The sequence below is a fragment of the Elgaria multicarinata genome, chromosome 9, assembly GCF_023053635.1.
Source record: "Elgaria multicarinata webbii isolate HBS135686 ecotype San Diego chromosome 9, rElgMul1.1.pri, whole genome shotgun sequence".
Lineage (NCBI taxonomy): Eukaryota > Metazoa > Chordata > Lepidosauria > Squamata > Anguidae > Elgaria > Elgaria multicarinata.
Genome location: NC_086179.1, coordinates 45,448,903 through 45,468,085, shown reverse-complemented (window position 1 = coordinate 45,468,085; position 19,183 = coordinate 45,448,903). Strand labels below are relative to the sequence as shown.

The 19,183-nt window shown below is 39.3% G+C and overlaps 1 protein-coding gene across 3 annotated transcripts in view; it reads right to left on the bottom strand.

Moving 5' to 3' along the window:
• The window catches only part of ATP2B1 (ATPase plasma membrane Ca2+ transporting 1), a 56,332-nt gene that overhangs the window by 30,400 nt on the left and 6,749 nt on the right, over window positions 1–19,183 (bottom strand). For all 3 annotated transcript variants that reach the window (XM_063133810.1, XM_063133811.1, XM_063133812.1), the window contains exons 2-5: window positions 14,068–14,500; window positions 10,115–10,312; window positions 3,884–4,138; window positions 3,680–3,805 (exon numbers count right to left, since the gene is read on the bottom strand). In XM_063133810.1, the coding sequence (XP_062989880.1) occupies window positions 3,680–3,805; window positions 3,884–4,138; window positions 10,115–10,312; window positions 14,068–14,272 (784 nt within the window). In that variant the 5' untranslated portion in view covers window positions 14,273–14,500. The remainder of the gene's footprint in view (window positions 1–3,679; window positions 3,806–3,883; window positions 4,139–10,114; window positions 10,313–14,067; window positions 14,501–19,183) is intronic.

Below are 19,183 nucleotides of genomic sequence, written 5' to 3'. Positions count from 1 at the left end.
GCCCTTCAGATATTTTGGACTTCAGTTCCCATCAGCCTCAGAGGCAGGAAAGCTGGGCACTGTATTCCAAAACATCTGGAGGCCACCAGATTGGGAGGGCTGCTTTAGGAACATAACATAGCCTTTCTCTCCTGAAGTTACTTAATGTATAACTTAGTTTGCTCATAAAATTAAATTTTAAAACTTTTAAAAGTAAACTCAGTAAATGTGTAATTATTGTCTGAATAGATTAGAACTACATTAAATGACTACTATAGCGTCAGAAACACAGGAGTCTTTCAGACAAAACACACGCTGTCAAGAATGCACATTTGGTGACTCCGCTCACGTGTTCGGAAAATGTGTATAAATGTGTATCAGCAAAATATAAATAAGATCAACAATTTCAATTAGGAATGAAAAAAATAATTATTCTGGGAGCCTTATTAGTTCTGATAGCTATGTGCTACCTCCAGTAGCAGAGTCAGTAAGCCTTTGTACACCTGTTGCGGGGGACCATGGGCAGGAAGGTGCTGTTACAATCATGTCCTGCTTGTGGGTTCCAGTTGATAGCTGTTTGGCCACTGTGTGAACAGAATGCTAGACTAGATGGACTCTTGGTCTGAATCAGAATGCCTCTTATGTCCTTATGATTAAAGAAATATTTTTCCCCAAGGCTTCATTATTTCCAGACATTTTACATCTCTAGTCTTTCCATAGAAGTGTTCTTATTGCATTGTTTTTTAGAAATCATTTTAAGGGAGTTAAAACCTGGGTCACAATATATAAATACTGTGTCTTACATTCTAAAAGAAAATATTTCATAATCCGAAGATGTTCAATTTTTCAAATTTTTGGGGAAAAAACCAAAAACGATCTTCAGAAAAATATGGTAACCTCCTGGTTTCCCCTGCCCCCACAATTTTTGAGTTTTTTTCTGGGCCTTCACATCTCTATTCTTTCGCATTCTCACAGACTTCCATTTGATGGCTAGTCCTGGTCAATGCACCTGAGGTAATCAAATGTCCTAGGAGAATACAGCAGCTAAAACCTGGCTTTAATCTTGGATGTCAGCTTTTCTGGTTTTAGTGGTTATGCTTTGTTTAGATGAAGTTTGGGTCTGCAGTATTGAGCCTTAATGAGAGAACAGACCAATATAATGGTGTTCAGCAGACCTTGAAAATAGGGTGCAATAACAGTGCTCAGTGTTGCAGTCAATCAACTTCTATTTGGTGGCATTATAGAACCACTATACCTAAATTCATGTGGAACAGTTAAAAGGAGAGTCACATGTTCATGCAAAGTAAGCAGCTAGCTATATATGGTTGGGTACCAGCTTGTTTGCTTACCAATGTATATGGTGTAAATTGGGTATGCGCGCACTGTATTATCCACCCTGTACCATGCACACAGTATTTCTAGACTGAAATGGATACACAGAGCTTCCCATCAAGGTGACTTTGACTTAAATCAGGTCATTACCACTTTGGTAACTTTGAGGTTCAAATACTATAATATACTCCATACATGCAGGCAGTGAAAATGTGCTCTAATATCTTCTTGGAGGAGCACCACTAAAAAAATACCTGTGGAGGAAAAATCAAGCATGTGCTTATTATGCTTCCTGACCACATTCTTTCAAGAATGTGAGTCTGGAACCATTCCTCAACTATTATTTTTTGTATTTGAGAGATGGGGGACTGTCCAAGAAGAAAAGGCGCAAACACGGAAAGAAAACTGGAAGGTGTACAGAGAGAGCGGGAAAATAGACATGGTCCTGGACAAACTGTGCTGGCATAGAAAGAACAAAATAAACTACAGAAAAGTGAGTTGGTAACATGGTACGTAGAGACTATCAGGTGTTCAAAGATAGAGGAATGGTTAACCAAAGTCAGAGAAAGTAAGAGTGCTACTGTGTGCAGAGCTAAACAAATTGGTTGAACACACAATTAAAATTGAAGCAAAAATGCATTTCTGTGATTAACCAAAAAGTGTGGCCCTGCTGACTTCAATATATTAAAGTGACTTCTAGAAGGATCTGAGCTAACATATAATTATTGCAATCAGGCTTATATATTTTTATATAAAAATAAATAAATAAATAAAAATATTTGGAGCAAAACTGAGTTTCTAGTCAAATACTATGGCATGTGTGCACCAGCCCTTTTTCCCGGGGTCGTCCTTAGGTCATTCCTGTGCATTCATCCCTAGGCCCACAGTTGGCATGGACACCCATCCCGCCTTCTCCCTTCCTCCCCACGAGTAGCGGAGCCAGGCACAGAGCTGTTCGGGGGGGGGGGGGGGACTCCATGCCCTTCGGGGGTGGGGGTGCAGCAATTTTGACATCCCAGGAATGGGGGTGGGGGTGGTTTGGGCATGGGGTTGTTTTTTAAACTTCTCTTTTGCCACACGTTCATGTAGCTCTTCTTCTGCTGACAGAAAAAAAATGGCGGTCTCAACATCCCTCCTTACTTCCAGGACGTGGCACTGCTGTTTGGACACTGGGGGAGGATCATGGAAGCAGGTAAATCCGCAATCCTCCTCTTCCCTCCCTCTACACCCTTAAGGTATAGACATGCCCTAAGGCCATGAAAAACACCTGGATCGCCAATTGTGATGGCATACAAACAAGCCCCAGACAAGATGAGATTACTAAGCGTGGTGTTTCAATACGATCCGTTCTATTTCTTATGGTTTGTAAAAACAATGCCATGAATCAGGGCAATATGTTACTACATAGTTTCATCACTCCCTCTAATAGCAAACACAGGTGGTGAGTGAAACCAAAACAGAGTCACTTAGAAAACAGAGATTATCAACATGTTCACAGGAACCCTAAGGTTTGTAGAAATGTAACACAACAAAATGGGAGACAGGCATCTAAAGGTGCAAAAACTCACAGAAACAGCTCAGTGAGTACTAACCATGCTCAGTAGCCATTGAATATTGAATTTTATTTGGGAGGAAAATGGAAAACATGGGGAGATGAAATGGCCTACTGAAGCAGGGCACAGCTAGCTTGCATCCTCCTATTAGGAGGTGAGAACACATTGCAATGTTTTGTAGCAGGTTCCTCTTGTTAAGTTGCTGTTCATGGAAGTGCAATTCTACTACATCTGGTAGTGAATTATATGCTCAAAAGCAAATTACAATTCAAAAACAGCATAATCTGCAGAGTCAGTGAAGTTCAGTGCTAGGCAATAGACAGCTATTCATACAGTTAATGTAGACTGGAGCATTTTACAGTACTTTTGTAGTTTTTACTACATATTTCACTTTACCTTTGAGTAATTTCATTACTTATTTCACTGCTGAGGTACTAAACCATTCATTAATGTGTATTGGCTAGAAAGGCAAAAATTCAGAGAGCTACTGCACCAATATTCCCAGTTTCTAATAAAACTTCTCTGGGAGCACTGTTTAATCTTATGGGAAATGAAGACACTGCAGCTACGCACACTTGCTTAAACTAATTACATTAAAGGATGCCTGTATGTATGAAATTCTACCTGTGTTAAGACCCAGCTTTTGGACCCGAGGAGGTTAAAAGCATAATACATAATAAATAAGAGCACTAGATCTTAGCACACTGTCACCTGGAAAGACAATGTTTCACATAACCTAGTTCTAGAAGTAGGAAACTTTGTCCAGTTTCCAAAGTACCTCATGCTCAGCTCTTAGCTATCATTTGATCACCCACCTGAGAGCAACATAGGATCGCGATCCAACGTTTTCTTAACATGATCAGATTCTCCAGTCAGTGAGCTTTCATCAATTTTGAGGTCATTTCCTTGTATAAGTACACCATCTGCTGGTAAAAGGTCACCTAAAGAAGCCAAAAACTACTTTTAATATAACACAATAAATTAGCAGAGATGCCAATAAAATAATTGGGTATATTTACCATATTTTACTTGTGCAATATCACCAACAACTATGTCAGCTATAGGAATCTGGATGACTTGGCCACCCCTGATGACAGTAAACTTCTGTTCTTGTTCAATGCGGCTTTGCAACCCCCTAAATTGTTTCTCTTTACTCCAGTCATTGAAAGCTGTAACTAATACCACACAAACGACAGACAGGAGGATTGCAGCTCCTTCAATCCAGCCTGTTTCTCCTTCTTCTTCTTCTTCTCCAGCTGATACTGTTCCACATACTGCAGGAAGTAAACAAATAATCAGCACTCCAAATTCAAACTTTAATGTTGCTTCTGTATTAGTCAGGAAACAGCAATCATTCAAACTTCAGTTACAAATGTTACCCAATTACATTGACTATGGGCATGTCTAGACCTAGGGAGGGGAGGGGCAGGATCTCGTGATATGGTGATCGCGAGATCCTTCCCCTCAGGCCACACGCTGCACGCGACGTCTCAGAAGGAAGAGGACGCCGCGCCCACCATTTCGGGGGGGGGGGGGATTTTATAGAAAATGAGTGCACGAACGCTCTAGTGATACAGGTAGGCTTTGTTTTTGTTTTGTTTTTAAAAGTCCCCGCTCCCCCTCCAACCCCCGGTGGGCATGGAGCTCCTGAAGAGCTCTGTGCCCCATGTCCGGTTCCTCACGAGGAGCCAGGACGAAACCAGGACAGCTGCCCGCATGTCCCGCGGCTTCGGGACGATCCCGAGACAGCGGGAAAAGTCGGGATTGAAGCCGTCCTGGTTATCCCGGGGAAAGGGAGGGATCATCCCTCCCTGCCCCCGGGATCCCCTGTGCGTCATGTGGACGCACAGGGATGATTCCAAGGCGATTCCCGGGAGAAGTCCTCATCTAGACATGCCTTATGTCTCCAAATCAAGAGTATGCTTGCTTATTCAAGATCGAGATTTTGCTCAAACTTATGAATGGGGCTGTATACAAATGTGAACCATAAAAAACATCCTTGTTTTAAGAGAACTTCAATTGGTTTTCATATTATGTACCATTCCTTAGAAGGTTATCATTAGCATATCATTATGTTACAATTGCTATATGGTTATTCAGATTAAATGCAACAGTAAACAAGGCAAGTGTGTGTGTCTAGAGTTGGGGGGTGTTTGGAGGAAGGCCCCTCAATCTCCCTTTCTTCTTGAAACTCTCAGGCGGTGAGGGAGAAGCAGCTACGGAAAGCAAATAGTTTTGTCCAGTGCCTAGAGTTGCCTCACCTTCCTTCTTTGACTAGCATACGTGGGTTATAAGTGCACTAAGCTAGTACAGGTTTGGCAAAGGGATGCTAAGAAAAGGTCAGGTAGCCACCTTGCAATCTCTCTTCTTGTTATTTGTGCTGGAGTCTGCATAGGTCTGGAGATAGGGAAAGGGAGCAAGTAGTCATTATTTTCTCGTTTCAGAGATGTAAACAGAAAACTTTTATATATGAATGAGTGTTGTCAAGTTCTTGCCAGCTGCAAACCAATATTCCTAAACTTGAAGTTTTTTTCTATTCACATTCTAGATAAATTCACAAGAATTTTCCCCCAGAATTTGATGACTCCAGTTCTGATGGATGTTAGGGATTTCATCCCCTCAAATTGAAAAGCAACTGCAAGCAAGAACACCAGCAACAGAAGCTGGTATTTAACAACATAGGTAAGGAAGCTATGATGACGAAGTAATGCTGATGTGAACATTGTTGCATGTGCCCATCTTATTTTAAAATTAAGGGAATGAGATTGATAAGAAGCTTCTTCTTGAACAGTCAAGCCCATAGCTGAACAGAAGGCAGTGTTCTGAGAGTAAAGGAATGGCTTGATATGTTTTTAATTAAATTATTCCATTGTATTGAGATAGCTTCTGATGAGCTTCTGCCCAGTTACATTTTTTCTTATTCTGGCCATAATGGTTTTAAGCCAAGGTTAAAGAGAAGGCCATCATCAGCTGAGTACCAAAGAGATGTGTTTAAGTTCTCAACTGCTGCATCACAATACCCACCATGAATATGTTATACCACTAGAAGTCAATCCAATTAAGCCTATTATTTAGGAGAGTTTCAACATAAAGACTGGACCTATCTAGCCAGATGAATTGACCTAGCTGATTCCTAAGAAAGTAGAGGGAAGAAGAGAAGTTGGAAGAATGTGTGAGTATTTTTTTTTACCCTCCAACTACCTACAATAGGATGCATACAGAATTCTTGAATGACGTGGGAAAGAACTCTGGTTGTTGTAAAACACATGGAATACTGATGTCCAGTACATCCCTTGTGTTATCCTTTTCCAGTGCAAGTATGCCTGGTTCAGGGAGATTTTGGGTACACACACATTCTGCCACTGAGGTATTATTTTCTACCCAATAGGAGACTGGTAGGTACACAGAAATGCTTCTCATCTGTATCTTCAGACCCAGTACTGGAACCGAAATCAATTTGAGCCATCCTGATCTATATCCTCCATCATGAGATACACAGGAAGGCTATGATTCTTGATTCTCCTGGACTTCTCAGCAGTCTTTTACATCAGTCACCATAGTGTGGATCACCTGGTAAGGCTAGAAAACCTTTGACAAATCTACTCATCATGGTAGTTATGGTAATAAACCCTGCCTTCTCTGGCAAATAAATATGATAAGGATTCAGGTTATTCAAAAGGTGTGGAGATAGAGGAAGACAAGCTGGGCATTCTGCGGGAGAGGGGGGGGAAACATGTGCCCCTCCAGATGTTGGACTTCTTAATATTTGAAGTTATATAAAATGTATGGGGTGGAGAAGGAATCAGTTTTAATTTTGGAAAAGAAAAAGGGCAGTTAAAAGCTATGGAATTAATATCTTGTTAAAAGTAAAAGAACAGTCTACGTAAAGTCTGAGTTACATAATTTCAGACATTATCTGTGTTGATAAATTAATATAATATTGTTATGCTTTCATGATGAGACTGGATCTCACAGCTGGCTTGTAGATCTAGCGCTTGACTATCAAGTCCAGCCCGGGCACGCCTTGTTACAAGTCCTATGACATTCTGCAAAATTCCATAGTGACTGGGTTTTCAAGATAGCAGGGGTAAAAGAAGGCTTTTTCTCCCTATCCCCCACACGAAAATTGTTACTGGAGGTCCTATTACCAATGTACTCTAAAAAAGGAAATTTTAAAGGCACAGTTACAAACAATTCCAACAAGGAGAAAAGATAGACGACAACAGAGGAAACCAATGTGGCTCCACAAAAAGCTTAGAGATGACCTGAAAACAAAAAGGGATACATATAGGAAGTGGAAGGAAGGCCAGGCTACAAAAGAAGAGTACAGACAAGTGGCGCAGAAGTGCTGAAATGGCGTCAGGAAGGCTAAAGCTCAGAATGAGCTGAGATTAGCGAGGGATGCTAAAAGCAATAAAAAGGCTTTCTTCAGATATATGAGTAGTAAAAGACAGAGGAAAGAAATGGTGGTTCAACTGCTTAATGAGGATGGCAAATTGATAACAGATGACAAAGAAAAGGCTGAAGTGCTCAATTCCTACTTTGCCTCAGTCTTCTCCCAAAAACGGGTCTATGACCACCCTGGAAAAAATGAAGCAGAAGTTGAGGGGACAGGATTACAGTTTGAGATTGATAAACAAATGGTCAAAGAACACCTAATTTCCTTGAATGAGTTCAAATCTCCAGGGCCCGATGAATTGCATCCTAGAGTAATGAAGGAGCTAGCGGAAGAACTCTCAGAACCTTTGCCTATTATCTTTGCAAAATCATGGAAGACGGGTGAGGTGCCGGATGACTGGAGGAGGGCTAACTGTCCCTATCTGCAAAAAGGGCAAAAAGGAAGAACATGGGAACTACAGACCAGTCAATCTGACATCCATCCCTGGGAAACTTCTGGAGCAGATTATAAAGAAGTCAATCTGTAAACACCTTGAAATCAATGCGGTGATCACTAGAAGCCAACATGGATTTGTCAAGAACAAGTCCTGTCAAACAAATTTGATCTCATTTTTTGATAAGGTAACCTCCCTTGTGGACCATGGGAACGCTGTGGACGTCATATATCTTGACTTCAGCAAAGCTTTTGACAAAGTACCCCATGACATTCTGATTAACAAACTAGCTAAAAGTGGGCTAGATGGAACAACTATTAGGTGGATTCACAGTTGGCTACAGAATCGGACTCAGAGTACTTATCAATGGAACCTTCTCAAACTGGGGAGAGGCAACGAGTGGGGTGCCGCAGGGCTCAGTCCTGGGCCCAGTGTTCTTCAACATTTTTATTAATGATTTGGACGAGGAGGTGCAGGGAACGCTTATCAAATCTGCAAATAACACAAAATTGGGTGGGATAGCTAATACCCTGGAAGACAGAAACAAACTTCAAAGTGATCTTGATAGGCTGGAGTGCTGGGCTGAAAACAACAGGATGAAATTTAATAGGGATAAATGCCAAGTTCTACATTTAGGAAATAGAAACCAAAGGCACAGTTACAAGATGGGGGATACTTGGCTCAGCAATACTACAAACAAGAAGGATCTTGGAATTGTTGTAGAGTGCAAGCTGAATATGAGCCAACAGCGCGATATGGCTGCAAGAAAGGCAAATGCTATTTTGGGCTGCATTAATAGAAGTATAGCTTCCAAATCACGTGAGGTACTGGTTCCCCTCTATTTGGCCCTGGTTAGGCCTCATCTAGAGTATTGCGTCCAGTTCTGGACTCCACAATTCAAGAAGGATGCAGACAAGCTGGAGCGTGTTCAGAGGAGGGCAACCAGGATGATCAGGGGTCTGGAAACAAAGCCCTATGAAGAGAGACTGAAAGAACTGGGCATGTTTAGCCTGGAGAAGAGAAGATTGAGGGGAGACATGATAGTACTCTTCAAATACTTAAAAGGTTGTCACACAGAGGAGGGCCAGGATCTCTTCTCGATCCTCCCAGAGTGCAGGACACGGAATAATGGGCTCAAGTTAAAGGAAGCCAGATTCCAGCTGGACATCAGGAAAAACTTCCTGACTATTAGAGCAGTGCGACAATGGAATCAGTTAACTAGGGAGGTTGTGCGCTCTCCCACACTAGAGGCCTTCAAGAGGCAGCTGGACAAGCATCTGTCAAGTATGCTGTAGGGTGGATTCCTGCATTGAGCAGGGGGTTGGACTCGATGGCCTTGTAGGCCCCTTCCAACTCTGCTATTCTATGATTCTATGATCTGACCAATGGATGAGTAGAGGGCCTTTTTAGCAGTATTAAAGAACACTCAGTATTACACAGAAGCTTGCCAAAGAAGCATTCTTTTTGAGAAGGGTGATAACCTCTTTAGCTTTGCTCCACAAAGCCTCTGACCTCCAATGAGCAGGCTAGAAAGTTACATGCTGCTATTCCTCCTCCCCACCGCACCATAATCTTTTATGTTACGTCATGTGCATTTTAGGTTCTTATTTTGTTTGTTATTTGAAATTTCTGATGTTGTATAGTGGTTTTATTTAGTTTCTTGGGTATTCATGTTTTATTGTGGCTCTCTGAGTAGGTGGCAGGATACAAATTGGGTTCCTTGGAGGAAAAAAGGTGGGATATAAATGTAATAAATAAAAATGTCAAATAAATTTACATTCAGAACGTAACAATACATAAACTTAAGGCTCTGCTTAGAAAGCAGAAAAGTACTTTAGCTACTTAGGCAGCCCAATTTAATGGATATTTCAAACCACCTCTTAAGGCAAAGAGGAAGGTGTAGGCATTGGATTTAGGAAAGAAGAGTATTACTTTAAAGTGGCAAGAGGACAGATTTGAACCAAATCACTAGCATGTCAACCCAGACATATTATGGTGAATTGGTGTTTGCTATAGCCTTTCTGATGGGCAGACCCAAGTCTCAGAACACAGCACCTAGCGTACATCCATGGCATATTTAAAGGTGTGGCAAGTACTGAAATAACTGCGTCAGCCTTGATACAATATTAATGCATTAGGCAGGTTTATGTTTACCAGATTTGTTTAATCCCACTATTTGCTTTTCACTGTCAGCAACAGATATTAGCAAGGAGTTAACATTGCTCTGCTTTCACTTCTCCTGCTTCTTTCACAGGAAATGAATCAGTGCCATGAATTTGTTAGGGATGCAAACAAATGATGGCTTCCTAATACAATTCCAAATTTATGGCTTCCTAATACAATTCCAATACCTACACCATGACATACATGTCAGAATACACATGAATTGAATTTTAAAAAATCCGATTGTTTACTTACATGCTTCATTCCCTCCTGGAGGTTGGTAAAAAGAAAGGCCCAATGATACTATGGCTGCAATTTCTAATATAATTAATGTAACATCCTGCAGTGCTTCCCATACTAACTGAAGAAATGTTTTTGGCTTTTTAGGAGGTATAAAGTTCTTCCCAAACACAGCTGCTCTCCTCTCTATATCTGCTGGGTTTCCACTTAAGCCTAAATATTAGAAAGAGAAATTCGTTTTAGAGAAGTTTGTCATTATATACACATGATCTAACAAAAAATACAAATCTTTGCATTGGGTAACTATGAAAACCCTATCTTACATAATTGCTGTTTTTGTATTCCCAGTTGCTATATCAGGTACTTTTATATCCCATGTCTTTTAGGAAGTTGTGGACCTGTGAGACATCAGAAAGAACTCACTTGTATATATTCCTAATGCAACAACAAAAAAGTTGGCTACAGCTACATGCAGACATCTGCTACTCAGTATTATTCATGTAATAAACGCCTTGTTCCCTTGAGTTTGTCCCATGGATTCTTATTCTGTCAAGTTTAGAAGTACTCATTTAGCTTCCCAAGAAAACCAAGCATTTTAAAAAGAAGCACTTCCATTCCCTTTTCCATCCCAGAATTTGCTAAATTATTCATAGTCTTCACAGAAACCTGATTATTGTGGCAACAAAAGCAAGGACTACGCAGAACTTTATACTGAATATCATGAATGAGAGTCTGTACATTTTAAGGGGCCATACGCACAGAAATGCCAGGTGCAGTAAAATGCAAGGCATTGGCTTTGAGTACTCCTTTATTTGAAGGATGGTGGAAATGACATTAGTATGTGTATCTAGCCCTGAGAAGAACTGGATCCACCCAATTCACCATTGAGTAATCTGCCTCTTGTAGAGAAAGTATCACTTAGCAACTTATCACAAGCAGACACATAGCCAACCAGATTTTGTTTTTCTAATTTATTTCTACGTTATCAACTGGAACAAGCCTAAATTCCTCCCTTTTTAGACCTTGTCATAACTTCCTGTCTGTGGTCTTTCATAATCAGCACCAATCAGCAACAACCAGACCTCCCTCTTATCCAAATTTAAAGAGGGGTATATACAAGCAAGTTACGTGCTTCACTTTAAGAAACCATCACCAATGACAGCTGGAAGCTTCTTATATATTTTAAATTCCTTTTCAGCTGAAACACATCTTATATTTCTATACTGCCTATTTCTATAGGAATATGTATTTCTATATTTCTATCTCAACATTTGTTACCAAGTAAATAGAAACAGTCTCTCTCTATCAGGACAACTCAACCAAACTTGATAATTTCTAATCTACTTTCAACAGCAAAACTTCAACGTTAAGCATAAGAACAGAAGAGGAGCCATGCTGGATCACACCAAGGGTCCATCTAGTCCAGCATTCTGTTCACACAGTGGCTAACCAGCTGTTGTCCAAGAACCCAGAGGCAGGACACAAGTGCAACAGCGCCCTCCCACCCATGTTCCCCAACAACTGGTGTACATAGGCTTACTGCCATTGTTAGCCTTCTCCTGCAGGAATTTATCTAACCCCCTTTTAAAGCCATCCAAATTGGTGGCCATCACTACAACCTGTGGTAGGGAATTCCATAATTTAACTATGTGAAGAAGTACTTCCCTACAGAAAAGTTCTGCCCCACTTTTCTCCAGGAATAGTGAGCACAGGTATTAGAAAGTCTTCTCACTAACTTAATGAGGGTGTGGAGGCTGTGTAGTGTGCCTGTAGCCTCCACTACAGGCTGTGTGGAGAAAAGGGCTACATCACCCTGCTTCTTCATACTAATCTTAATGGGGTGATATTCATTCATAGCGTACTGTATCACAATTCTAAGGAATAATAAATAAGAAAAATATAAAAACCATAACAGTAACTGCCACTAGCTTTTTCCTGCTACCTGAAGGACTTATTTACTTTCCCCTTTATCAGCAGGGGAAAAGGAAACACTTCTCTGCTTTCTGGTTACCATCCCATAACCGCAACATTCCTTCTACTCAGATGAAAGATTTAGCAGATACTCAAGCACTGCATGCTGGCGGATCCTGAAAACAGATACTAGCCTGCAGAGCTCGGAGCCTGTGCATTTCAAGATGACAAGATTTTTCTCTTTTCTATCAAGTATCACAGAAGGAAGGTCTCATTAGAAGCATTTTCTTTGCTCCCCACAAAAATCTCCCAAAGTCTCATCTGACAGATAAGCAGAACTATCATGGATCTTTGAATTAAGCATATGGGAGGCTTAACAACTTCTGTATTTTCCTTTTCTTTCCAGCAGTCTTGAGTAACCTAAACAGTACCACCCTGAAATCAAATTCAGTGAAGGCAATATATACATTTTAAATAAATAAAATCTCAAGTACTGCACACCAAATCAAAACCATCATTCAGGATTGTATCTGGCTAAAAGTTTTTTTTTAGCAAATTTTCAAACTCACAAACCCAAGTCAGATTTAGAAAAAACAGTCAGTCTGTGAACAATGAGTTTAAGAATGTTATCTACCTTGTGCAAGTAGCATACACCTTAAATACTGTTGGTAAAAGACTTGGGTGAAAGAAACTCAAATGAACTATAGAACTAAATGCTGGATTTGCTGGAAGTGTCATCTTGCAGATGAGTATTTGTTTTCTATATCAGCAATTAATAAATACTGGGCTTCCAAAAATAAATATTATGGCTGAATAACCCCAAACTGATCTTAAAGTAACAGTATTGGGTGCTGTCGCCCATTTTGTGCAAACACTGAAAGCTTTGATTGAAAACTTGCTGGTTTCTTTTCAAATCTCAATTGCCAAGATTTACAAAGTCAGTGCAAATCCCACCAATTATAAATAGGAATGATTGGTACCAGACACAAGTATTACTTTATAATCTATGAAAGACGAGTTAGGCAGTACTGAGGAGTGGTAGTAAACAAAAAGTATAGCTGACAAGCACCTTTTCTTTGTCTCAGGTGGATGACAGTTTATGTTTTTTAATCTTTATATTTATATCAGTCCTTCTATTAAATGCAATTCACATTTTTAGAAAAGGGAAAGAAATCTAGAAGAGTAAATCAACTTTGTGGTAGTATCCAAATTCACTCCATATGTATCATGCTCACTTATTTTACTTTGTTTGTAAAGTTAGCACAGAAACAAGGCTGAAGGGAATAGATTTGAAACTCCCATCAACATTCCCTTGGTGTCATTCCAATAACTAGTCTCTAAAGTCTCAAACAGCAGACACAAACCATTCAAGTTACATTCTTTGGTAAAGTTGTCAGACATTCATGCCCTGTCACAACCTTAAATACCCAATATAATTTGTTACACTGTGTCTACCAACCTATCAAATCCTAACCTCTGATACAAGTTTACAAACAAGGCCTTAAAATCGTACACAAAGCTGTTTCTTGAATAAATCAATCTCTCTCTCTCTCTCTCTCTCTCTCTCTCTCTCTCTCTCTCTCTCTATATATATATATATATATTTAAATATATTTCTATTTTTATTGACACCTTAAAAGTTGCCTAACATTTATAACTTCATACACTTCTTGTAAATTATCATACATCAAGGAAACTAGCTTTAGCCAAGACTGTAATCCTAGTACAGCCATATGAAACACATGATTAACCAAAAATGAGGGTGTTAAGTATAATATTTAATAAACATTAACTTGATAAGGCTGACTTTAGAGACCAGTGATAGCCCAAACAAAATATAGCTATTTTATTTCTTACTTTGACAGTTTTATTTATTTATTTATTTATGGTTTCCGGTCGAGTGGCTCATCAATTGACAAGTAAAATATTGTCAACTGATTGTCTTACACAATTAGAATCAGGGAAACTATAATTACATCTACCCAGTCCTGAATTGCTTACAATATATAGATGAGCACACATTTCCGTACTTGGAATATATGAACAATGATCCTTACCTTCATTTGGAGAAGTTTTCAATCTTGTACAGATTCCATACACGTCTCCATAGCATTCTTGTATTTTACTCAAAGCATCTGCAGCACGCAATTCCATAAGATCACGAAGCTCTTCAAGTGTGATTCCAAAGTCTCCATGATTAGAATCTTTTATAGTGTATTTCACACCACTGTATGCTACCGAGTTGTTAGCCATGTCTCCCATGATGTACAGTGTTCAAAAGGAGGAAGTTGTTTCCAGGGAGGACCAATTTCCTCCGCAAAATATTTCCAAACGGAAAATAAATCCTTTAGATATGAAAACCATCAAAAGTGCAGATATAAACCACCCAAAAAGAAGAGAGCCATTAGACACCCTTTCCAGGAACGTTATCTTGAGTGCAGTCCCATAGTCGGTTCCTTCATTCCACTTCAGATGAAAAGGAAATACAATCTGCAAACAAAAGAAAAAAGGTCATAGCAACAAGATTCAGCACTGCTCACATAAGTACCACATCCTCCTTCTTGTCTGCCATCTACCTGGCTTAGTTGCACTATTCACCTCTCTGATCCACGGCACTCTTCTCTATCTTTGATGCTTTGTTAAGGCTTGCCCTGTGCCTCCCACTCCTTGGTCTCTATCCAAGATCTTGTCTCCTTTAATACTAAAATCAAAGCCATATGCTCTGCTCTCTTCCTCTTTCCACACTCTTCTCTACCAATTGCCCTTCCTCCTACAGTTCCCTCTACCCCAACTCGCTTGAATTGACTACCCTTCTGTCCTTATCTAACCCCTCCCTGCATCTCCTTAATCCCCTCTCCTCTGGTTTCCTTTTTTTTAAAAAATAATTTTATTCAATACTTCAATACAATACATACATCAGTACAGTAAAAAAAAACACAATACTACATAATACATAAGTTGTTATATATCATTTGGTAACATATGTTCTAACTTATTCGGTTAACATAATCATACTTAACATAAAAGTGCACCCCCCACCACGGGATTTTATTCCTGTTTCCAAAATCTCATTGCTTCTTCTGGAGGTGCTTTCCCACTCCCCTTAGATAAGACAAATTCTAGGAACTGTTTCCATATTCCCTCAAAATCATTTGTTTTTATCATTCCTCGTCTTTTATATTACATGTTAATTTATCATTAATAGCAATATCCCATATTTCTTTATCTCCTCCTGTTTCCTGGTTGCCATCATCCCACCATTATCCTTTCTTTCCTCCACATAATCAACCTCTCACTTATTCTGGCTTCTTCCCTACTACATTCAAGCATGGCACTGCCTCCCCTGTTTGAAACAATCCATCGACCCATCTTCCCTGTCCACATCTTCCCTATTCAATCTCTTCAGGTTTGGGAGAACTTTGGCTGTTAAAATGAGTATCTTACCAAACATTAGTTTTCTGTCATAAAACTTAAAGTAGTAACAGATTAAGCACTGGCAATGTAGGCTCAGTACCTTTATATGTAGAGATAAGCTACAGACTTACTTTCAATACTATGCATAAAAACAGAAACAGGTGGGGGCTGTTATGCATTTAATATTAAATCTCCATGCTAATAACCTTAGCTGACTATTAACTTGTTTTGAGAAAACGCAAACTTAGGAGAATCCAGACTGAACAGAGCTTTAGAAGGATGGTCCCAAAAGCCCTGTCAGGGACAGATTAAAGACAGTAAAAATTATGATGATAGGTTTTTTTTGGAAATCATGGGATTAGTTTAGAAGAAGTCTATTTCCTGCAAACTGACCTATACTTTCAGTACTTTGAACAAAGAAGGCTTTTGAAGTAATTTTCAATAGTGGGATCCCTAATTATCACCCTTCATGAAGGTTAGACACAGGAGGGTCACTGAGCAACTTTATCAAGAAATAGGAGGTTTATGGCCACCCTTTTTTAGTATTCACATTTTGTAATATTCTGTTTGCTAGGACAGTTAAGGAGACATCCAAATGTAATTAGGGTAAAAACTCTGTTTGAACATATTGTTTGAATATATTTTCATCTCTAACCCTAGGAGGGCACTACCTGAAGTATACCAGATCTTATTACTCTTAAAGGAAAGCTATATGTTGCTAAATAGGTGGTTAATTTAAGATCCCGATTACTACAGAAAAATGGTCTCATCTTAGCAAAAGTGAATACATATACCACTGCCCCATTGTTACATGAAACCCACTTTAAGATGATGCACTGGTCCCAAATGGCAATGAAGTTGTAAAAATAAAAATAAGAGGTGTTAAATATCTTCATAAAATGTGGGAGAGTATAAGGCAATTTCCTTCAATGCTGGTGGTCCTTTTAACAAGGGAATATTGGCAATGTATACTCAAGATGATTAATATCCTAGGAGAAAGATTAAGTATGGATCCTGATATGTTCCTATTAACTTCTTAAAAAGTAAAGTTTCTGTGATAAAGTCTTAATCTTTCATTTGCTTGTGAGTATCAGGATTGTATATGTCAATTACTGAAAACTCACTAGCTCTATTCAGGTGTTCACCTGAACTCATGAGGGCTAAACCTAGGTAAGAAGCCCTGTCACTGTATCCAAAGGCTGAACACATGAAGCTCTGAAGAGAAGCCCCCACGTGTAAAGACATGGAGGGGGATACGGCTAGTGTGCACCCCAAGTCCCCTACGCACTTTTAGATCTCGCATGTTCAGGCAGATGCCTGAAGAGGGCTCTTCAAATTCTGAGATTGAGAGCATAGCATTTCAAAGAGTGGGATCTAGCCATACTTCATAAACTCAGAGGTCATGCGGATACCAAAAAGGAAGAAGAATTTTGAGAGACTAGAGTTGCTTTAAACTGTTTTGGAATAGCAGACTGTAAAAAGACTGGCAGCTCTTCTTTATTATTTATTTATTTATTTTTATAGCACCATCAGTGCTATACAATAGCACAGAGTAAAACAATAAAATAGCAAAAACCTGCCGCAGAGGCTTACATTCTTTATTGCAAAAGGTAAGTTTATACACAACCAGATGAGTTATGTTTGTTTTTGCTGTGTGTGTGTTTAAAATAGAACTAGAAAGAGATTGCACACTCCTGAGTGCAGATGCTGGAGAGTAATATTAGGGTAGGATTGTGATCTTCATGCCCTTCTTTGGACTTCCCAGAGATGCAATAGTGACAATTATTGGGAGAATTCAATCTCTTTTAAATTACTTAATGTATAATTTCTTCTTAATGAGAAGAAAGGAGAGGAGGTTATGGAATAAAAGCATTCTCCACTGCCTTTCTTGTTCTTGATTGCATACAACTAGTTTGAGTTTGGATCACATTGCCTAGGAAAAGAAATGAGTCCTCCATCCAAAAGTTATGGGCATCTTTTGTAACAGTCTAGCATCACTGGGATTGCATCACCAGGATTGCTCTTTGCATTTTAATTGTATTAATGTTTCCAACGTTAGATTTCACTATACTTCTTCAGAAACGGTTACTATTTAGGGAATGATTTTTAAAGCATGAACTGCTCCTGCTTGTGAAACTTTTCAAAGGTGTAAATGCCTCTGCAGCTGTGAAAATTGTCAGCTATAGCCTACAAACCCATTTTTGGTTAATGATTGTGGTAGAACAGAAAACAGTTTTTGCAGGGAGGGAGCAAGTTGTCAACAAGAGACTGCAAACTCCAAATGGAGATTTAAATCAAGGCAATTTAAAGCAATAATTTAAATCAGCAAGAAAAACAACTGATTTAAATCAAGTTTCCCATTGTCACTTCATCTTCATATTTCTCAAATAATGGTGCAAATCTGAAAACTAAACTATGTTAATTTAACCTACAGTATAGTTTACACAATTTCATTCTTACAAGCAGGCCCTGCATCTCTTTATCCCACTGAATACATTTTGCAGGCCCATAACTGATTAAGTAGAAATAAGCCCTGAACAATACTGGGCAGACTAGAGCAGCATATTTTTTATCAGCTGAAAATGTTATACCTATGTTGGAAGATTGTAAATATTCTTATTTGGGAAATGATCAAATTGGCTCTTCATTTATATAGAAAAAAAACCTCCTTCATGCAATGTATCTGGTAAAGGCATTGATTTAGTTTAGAGATAAGGCGATCTTTTCACCTTAAAAGACTGAAAGGCACCATTTGGTCCTTGAATTTTCCATTGCCTTTGATGCTGTTCATCAGTCTCTCTTCAATTTCCTTAATGACTTGGATCTCTATGATTTTGCCCTCAGTTGGTTCTCCTCTTGTCTAATCATCCTTTCAATGTTGGGGTCCCTCAGGGAACTGTTCTTCTCCCTCTCTACACATTGCCCTTTGGTGATATCAAATCCCATGGCTTTCAATACCACCTGTACACCCAAGCTCTCCACCACTGAACTGCCCCCTCACTTCAATCCAGCATTGCCAATAACCTGTCTGATATTTCTGCTTGGATGCTTCACCGTCATCTCAAACTGACCAGGTTTGTAAGATCATGGAAGGGGAAATAAGCTACCATGGCTTATTTCTCCAGATGCACTTCCCTGCCCTATATGATTGGAAATGCCCCCCACAACACTTGCACAATGCCACTTCTTACTTCCAAACCCTTCTTCAAAACCCACTTTTTCTGTGAAGTGTCTGACACAACTTCCTCGTTCCTATGCCCTACTGGAACTCAGCCAATCAAGCACAACTGAAATGGCCACATATTGCTTCTCTGTCTAACCCTGCCTCCATTTCCCTCCTCTTCCTCCATTGTTTCCTTTGTGTTGAATTTTGGATTGTAAACCCCCTGGCGCTGGGACCTGTCCTCTTGAACTCTAAAGCACCATGTACTCTAAAGCGCCATGTATTAATAACAATTTCCATGTGTTAAATACAGTTCTAAAATTTATTTATTTTATTTTATTACATTTATATACCGCCCCACAGCCGAAGCTCTCTGGGCGGTTTACAACAATTAAAAATGGTAAACATTAGAAGTATACTAAATTTAAAAACCATCAAAAACATAAAAAACAGTATAAAAACAACAGTATCCATTTAAAAACAACAATTCTGGGGTCCATTAAAAACAAACTTAACGTTGTTATTATTATTATTATTATTTATTTATATAGCACCATCAATGTACATGGTGCTGTACAGAGTCAAACAGTAAATAG